General features: G+C 43.1%; 1 protein-coding gene across 1 annotated transcript in view; it reads left to right on the top strand.

Moving 5' to 3' along the window:
* Dner (delta/notch like EGF repeat containing) overlaps positions 1–7593 on the top strand; it is a 294692-nt gene that overhangs the window by 271117 nt on the left and 15982 nt on the right. The window contains 1 exon segment of the mRNA XM_015481018.2: positions 5436–5567. Within this exon segment, the coding sequence (XP_015336504.2) occupies positions 5436–5567 (132 nt within the window).

The raw sequence follows: 7593 nt of genomic DNA, 5'->3' as shown, positions 1-7593 counted from the left end.
CGCTGTCATTTATTTCTTTCAATTTTTTCTTTTTTCCTTTTTGGCACCAGGGATTGAACTCAGGGGCAGTTCAGCACTGAGCCACATCTTTTTTATTTTGAGACAAGGTCTTGCTAAGTTAGGGCCTCATTAAGTTGCTGAGGCTGGCTTTGAACAGGCGATCATCATGCCTCAGCCTCCTGAATTGTCTTTGATTATTTTTTTTTTGTATACTTTCTGGAACTCAAGTTGCTCCAATCTCATCCTGTGTATTTCCTGCCCCAGTCCTAGAGAATTACCCATTTCTCTCTCTCACTCCCTTTCTCCCTCCCTTCCTTTCTCTCTCTCTCTCTCTCTCTCTCTCTCTTTTTTTTTTTTTTTTTTTTTTTTTGTGGTGCTGGGGATTGAACCCAGGGCTTTGTGCATGTGAGGTAAGCACTTTACCAATTGAGCTACATTCCCAGGCTTAGAATTACCAATTTCTCTAAGGATCCCTGGTTCATTATTAGAGAATGACTTTAGAAATAAAGATATGAGCACTAACATGCTCACTACTGCTGGGGTGTCATTACTCTCAGGCCCTCTCAGCTGATAGAGCAACAAAGAATATGAGTTTACTAACCTACACACACGTGCACATCTATGAATATTGCACTCTGTAGCCATCCATACCTACAGTAAGCCAAGCATGAGTTCATAGGGATGTCTCCAACTCTATTCCATCCCCTCATGGATCATTTAGCTGTCTCCTCTGCTATTTGAATGTTCCCACTACAATGGCCATAGACCTGGCTCCCACCCTCAAATATCCATTTACTTAATTGGTCAATTCCAATATGCACAGATAGCCGTTTCAAAATCGTTAACCTGCGTCCAGCTCACTCTCATTGAGTCTAACCAGTGCTACTCACTCTGCTACTGAGGTCAGCACCTCCCCACAGCATTTGTTATATAGTTCCATTCTTTTTCCACAGATATATCCTTTCCTGGGGTCTTCTAACAGGAAGTTCACTTTTCTTTGCCTAGAGAAGTACATTTTCTTAAACAACTATTTGTTAAAAAGGCCATGTTTTCTTCCTTTAATTGCTTTTGAACCTTCATCAAAAACAGTTGGCCATTTTTATGGGGGTCTATTTGGTGTTCTCCATTTTTTTCATCGACTTGTATGTCTATTCGTCTGCAATGCAGCTCAGCCTTGGCTACATAAAAGCTCTTGTGGCTACATAGCTATTAAAATTGGACAGAATGTTTTCTAGGACTTTATTCCTTTTTTAGTTCCATTTTTTTTCCTGCGTTCTTTGGATGCTGGTCATTGTGGGTTAATTGTTGGGTGCAGCAATTCCATTGTCTTTTTTCTTTTAAATGCTGGTCTTTCTCTGTGGCAGGTAAGTTATTTGCCAGCCTGGTCGGTCTTTCAAGGCTTGTTTTTATATTCTGGGGAGGTGATTCCAAATGCATAGCCTTTACTCTTAGGACAGTTATGCCCTCGCACTAAGAGGTGACTTTTGTGGCTTCACTGATGCAGTGGGTGGCCGATGAACTGTGAGATTTTGGATACTTTCCAGTCCTCTGTGAGTTTGGAAACTGCTCATCTTCCATTTTGTTTGCCAGGCTCCTGGAGTTTCAACTCATGCACAGTATTCAGCAAGGGACCCAAGGGACACAGCATATTTCTGGTGCTCTTTTTCTGAGTGGCTCTATCTTCTGTATTTGGTCTTCCCTACAAATTACCTTGGCCTCCACAAACTCCAGTCTTTGTCTCCTCAATTCAATGAGGCCGTTGTGTTCTAAATTGGCCCCAGGCAGAGGTCCAGGCTGTGCGGAGCTCAGCTGCTTCATTTCCTCCCCTGCAGCTGAAGTCCGGCTCTTAAACGTGGTTTTATTTTGCATGTATTTCATCCAGTTGTCTAGTTGTTCACCGTGGGAGGACAGGACAGGTTCCGGTTACTCCATCACGATAGCAAAAGTTCCAAATAATTTTTTTAGACCCGTCTCATCTGGAATAAAATTCTCATGAAGTAGGAAGGGATCAGAGTTGAGGCATCGAGCCCAGGTGTGGCACGGGGCAGCCGAAGTGTGCAAACACTAGGGTGATGGCCGTCAATACCGTCCAGTGTGGATTCTGTTAACCCAAGGATTTACAGCTGCGGTGACTGGATTTGTTTTGTTTTGCTTTGCATTTCCTCATTTATCTGGGGAAGGCCTATGGGATTAATTAGGAGGCTTGTTGACTTGCATAAGGGCTACCAAACATACCTACTATGCATATTGCCCCTTAGAAAGTAGTCAGTTGAAAAGAAATTATAACCCATTTGGAGGTCAGACCCTGGTTGCCAGTCCCAGTCAAGTGGAAATTTATTTGGTGCCAGGAGTAGTGGTGCATGCCTGTGATCCCAGGGACTCAGGAGGCTGAGGCAGGAGGATCCCATCAACTTAACAAGGGCCATCCTCAGCAACTTAACAAGGGCCCCAGAAACTTAGTGCTTAGTGAGACCCTGTCTCTAAAAAAAGAAGGAGGAGAAAAGGATGGGACTGTAACTCAGTGGTAAAATGTCCCTGGGTTCCCTCCCTAGTATTTCAAAAAGAAAAAAAAAATCGTTTGGTAACTCTCTTCACAAATGCTATTTAAGAATAATCGTGATTTAAGAGCAACTGATATTTCTCTAACTCAATTAAAAAAAAAAAATAAAGAGTGAGTGAGCTGAAAAGTTGACTGTTTCTGGCCAGCAGAGGCCTGAGGGTGTACCAAGTTAGCTGTTAGTAAGGAACCTCGTGCCCAGCACTAAGAATTCTCCTAGTAAAATAAGCTACAATGCAAATTAATTAGTACTGGAACGTCAGGGTGTGTCAGGGTCTTAAATGCATATGAAAACATAACGCTTTTAAATATGAGGAAATGTAAGTAAAGCCAGACTTGTTTCCCATAATTCACAATAAACCTCCAAGTGTTTTGTGTCAATTGATGGCAAAAAGCATGATCACTGTAGTGGAGGGCAGCGGTCCTCTGTGAGGTCTCCTGGATAGAAACCCCCTTGGTGGCCCCACTGACAGTCACCCCATCTCCTTCCCATGCTCCACATCACCTCGATTCCAGCCCAGGACATGGTGAAGGCCCCAGGCTGAGAGCTGGGGGAACAGATTCAGCTTGCGGGGCAGGAGAGCCGTCTGCTGACCAGGCCATTGGGGGACAGGTGGAGGCACCCAGGACCCAGGCCACTGCCAGCACTCATGCTGCATCAGGAGCTGCCCACTGACCTGCCTGGCGTGAAGATTACATGGTTAAGTTATGACGTTTCATTCCAAGTGCATCTCTAAGAACACGTGGCGGTGAAAAGCAGCCTAACATCAGTTTGACGTTCTCTCTGGGCCCCGATTCTTGAGATCATGGTTTGTAGATATTTTTCCCCCCTTTTTTTTTTTATCAACTCTTTCTAATCTGGTGGGTCCCAAGAACAGTCCACTTTAGGGATCTTGGACTTCTGCCTATATCAGAGGCCCTTAGTGATCCAGATCTGCCCTGAATTTGGCCTTCACCTCTGTGGAGGAGCTTTGGACCAGAGCAGGTTGGACAGACTGAGGCCACAGCTGTGCAGGTGCACTGCTTTTAGGGAATTAGACGGGTGTGATGTTGCAGTAGACCTTATGGGGCGGGGGGACTTTTGAGTTTTGTCAGCCTATCAAGGTAGGAAAAATGAGGCTCTTGCTGTGTTGGGAACCGAGCAAATCATTTCAGTATCTGCAGTGTTCAGATTTCCAGCTAAAGAAGGCCATGTTCGGTAAATGCATTGATTAACTTGTCTGCCTAAGCAGCCTGGATGTAGTCCTGATGAATTTATCCATCAAGGTCTTTGATTTCATCCTTTAGCATTTCTCAGCACATTCCTGTTTATTGTCCCCTCAACTAGTCTGCCCTGCAGGGCCATTTGTAACAGTTTAGTCTCTTTCCTTTCCCACTCAGAGCGATTGCCCTATTAATACAAAGACAAACTTTGAAATAGGTTAGCAAGAAGCAATCAATTTCACGTCCTTTCTATTGAAATCAATGACTATATTTATTGCAAGAAACAAATTCATTTAGACACTGCCAAATTATAGTCACCCTAGTATGACCTAAACATAATAAATGTTTCATTCGACAGATTTTACTTCAAAAATGAAGTAGTCAGGTGCCAGGTACATAAAGACTATGAAATGAAACAGTTGTGAAATATTTTAGTGTGAGATTCTTCCTCTAAAATCATCTGTGAGTGACAGAGTAGTCTTATAGATGTGAAGTAAACCAATAGCAGATAGAAAAGCAATTTAATGTCATATAAGCCTGGAAGTAATTACCTGAATGTACTGAAATATTGTCTCTTAAAAAATGGACAAAAATCTTTGATTTTGCTCTTATTAATCTCTGACTATAGCAGTGGTAGGAGTTTCATTTTTCATCCCATTCTGCATTTAAGCAAACGAGGCCTTATTTTAGAAATTTCTTTTTTTCATTTTCAAACTTTTACGAGAGAATGTCTCAATTTGAAGTATCCTTTTCAGTTCTGATGAGCTGCCTTTATATATAAGAAGCATATTCAATTCATATGGGCTCATCATGATGGCTGTAAAATCACTCGAAGGTGGCTTTGTTCATATCACTTTTGGTAACAAGCTATTCCCTGTAAATTGATGTTTGGCTCAGAGTGACATTGGCCCCAGGTCCTGGTTTGTAACTTTATCCCTGGTTTTCTGAGGCCAGTAAGGCTACCCGGAAAGTCTGGGTCTAGTCAGGGTCAGAAAGAAAGTCAGGCACTTTTCTTTACGGGGGAGGACAGACTGGAGGTTTTGTGAGCTTCCTTTGGGCTGCCATTTCTTAGAAAAGACAATGGGCTAACCCCAACTTCATGATTGTCTCTCCTGAGCTGGACCTGCTGCTCTCCAATCTGCATGTCCTCCAGGCAGATCTAGGGATCTGGAAAGTAGAGGAAATTTTATTAGTTGACTCAGGCTAGGCACACAGCTGTGACCAGAAGAGTCAGTGTCCAGTCTGTACACTCAAACACTTGGCTACAAAATTATCATAAACAGTGAGTTTTTGCCTTTCTGGGGTTTTGGAAAAATAAATAAGACTCAGCTGCCAAAATTCAAAATAAAATAGACTTCCTTAATAAATTCAGGAACCTAAGTTTGCTTTTCTAATCAACCTTGAAGGGCTTATTCAGACTTGGGAATCATCTTCTGTTAACTAGTTAATGGAATAAAGGAGAAATTCTTCTCATCAGTGATAATATATATATTTTTTCTTTTTTAGTTTTGCTTAAATAAAAGATCCCTTGTCTGGAATTTTTGAGAGTTTACACAAAGAGCAGGTTGGGCTCTGCTGCTGGAGGTCATGGTCAGCTGTAAGTCTTGGTTTTGCCTGAGAAGTCTTGGGAGCTGTGAATGCAACCAGTTCATTGCCATTTTCCTTATCTCCCCAGGTGAAGAGTGTGACATTGACATAAATGAATGTGACAGCAACCCTTGTCATCATGCTGGAACCTGCCTGGACCAGCCCAATGGTTATATCTGTCATTGCCCTCACGGCTGGGTGGGAGCCAACTGTGAAATCCGTAAGTATTTCTGCAGCAAGAGGATGCCAACTGGGACCAGAAAGTCCCTGTGTCACCAACGAGCAGCAAGGCCCTGAAGGACAAGTTACCCTGAGTTACCCGTGAATCCTAAGTCCCAGCCTCATGCTTTTGCCACTCTTCCCCCCACCCACCCCCCCGGGTTATGCTGTCCTCACTCCTTCCTGAGTCCCATCCAGCCTTTCCATCAGGATGAGAATTTTCAGATGTCATCCAGAGTTCACTGCTACTCAGGCAGCCAAAAATGTGCTTGAGAGAAGCATTAGAATCATATCAAAAACTAGAGTCTCTGGGTTGAAAAATGTAAGAAGCAACACAGAATGCAAATTCACTTTGCACTTAGGTCTCCAAGAAGTGTCTTCGAATGTATGAGGTTCCATCAGTTGCCTAGAGAAAAGTCCAGTGAGGGCGACCACAAAAGCTGAAGAGCACTGGGGGCTGCCTCAAGCCCAGTGCAGTGTGTGGGTGACTAGCAGAAGCGTGACAATGTCAGGATCAAGGTTTGAGATGTTGAAACAACAGATGCACAGCATGGAGGCGAAAATGAGCACAGATGTGGAATTGTGTTTCCAGTTGTTTTAGATAACGTCTCAAAATTCAGCATTGACAGGTATTTTGTTCTTATCTGAACTAGGGGAGTTTGACCCTCTATGGTGGAAGAAATCCAACCACGCTGGTTGGAGGACGCGTCCTTCCCATTCCAGATGCTTCTCTTCACACGAGGGATGTTGGGTCAGCTCTCCTTCTGGACCCTCTCACCCACTTTTGCTTCTTGACAGATAATAATAACTTATCAGCTGTGCAAATTTGGAGGGAGGCAGGACCCTTAGCCCCATCTGTCTGTGAGCTGCCTAGAGCCTCTGCTCTCTGTGCCGTAGTGTCACAGGCTCAGTGGTCCAGCACCACCCACGGCTGCAGCATGGTGTCTAACTCTGAATGTCAGAGGGAGGAGGTATCCAGTATTAGGAAACTCTCTCATCCAGAAATGTGAAGCACATCCTCCACCATCAGCGTGAGTGGTAACAAATGTAATATTTGGCCCCTCATCTGCTTACTCTTTGTCTTTCCTCTTTGGTTCATAGCATGAGAAGGAACAGGGACTCTTCCCAGATGTTCCTATACAGAAGGTCTTAGGACCGGCTTTCCTTGTTAAACAAGGGTAAGAAATACTCCTGTGTGAAGATAGAGATTAGGTAGCATTTTCACCACTGGAATTCTTTTCTAACAACTGTAAGTTGGTATAAGACATTGAAGTTGAGTCTAGTGGGATCTGTTGGAAAGGGTTTTAGACTTGGGCCAGGGCCTTGGTCTTCACTCTGACTGTGGCGTTTACTGTGTGACTGCATCTAGGTATACCGAGCCTCCGTTTACTTCTCTGAAACACGGGGCCAGTTTTCATTCTAAAATTTGGTACTTCTACAAAATGAAAACTGTTGTGCCTTGGGGTAGATTATTACCTATTTTTAATTTTTAAAATGGTATTTGTGGAGATAAATATATAAAAGTAGAATTAGAAAAGTCAGGAGCATGTAGTATATCCTCAAAAAATATCTGAAGAAAAATTTATACAGGTATAGAAAAAAACTCTTGATTTTAGATCCCTTTAGTGATGACAATATAGGTAAAAGAGGCACAAAGATAGAGTAGGAAAGAGGATCAGGTTGGCTTCAAAATCCCGCTCCATCCTATTCTGGCCACATGATCTGGGCAAACAAACTGACCCTTCAGAGCCTTACTTTCTCCCTTGTGGTTACATTGGGCCCACCCAAATAGACCAGGACACCTTCCCCATCTCAAGATGCCCAATTTAACCAATCTTCGGAATCCCTTTAGCCATAGAAAGTAACATATTCAAAGATTCTGGGGATTAGGACATGGACATCTTTGGGGACCATTATTCTGTCTACCATACCACCTTATCAACAGACTCTCTTTCCTCCTATTTGTTCTTGAAAATGATCATATTTAGAGATTATTTGGGATCAATTTGACCTATCACAACATTGTC

Source organism: Marmota marmota, unplaced genomic scaffold (assembly GCF_001458135.2).
Source record: "Marmota marmota marmota unplaced genomic scaffold, marMar, whole genome shotgun sequence".
NCBI lineage: Eukaryota > Metazoa > Chordata > Mammalia > Rodentia > Sciuridae > Marmota > Marmota marmota.
The sequence above is the reverse complement of the archived record's forward strand: the minus strand, read 5'-3'. Positions and strand labels throughout refer to the sequence as shown.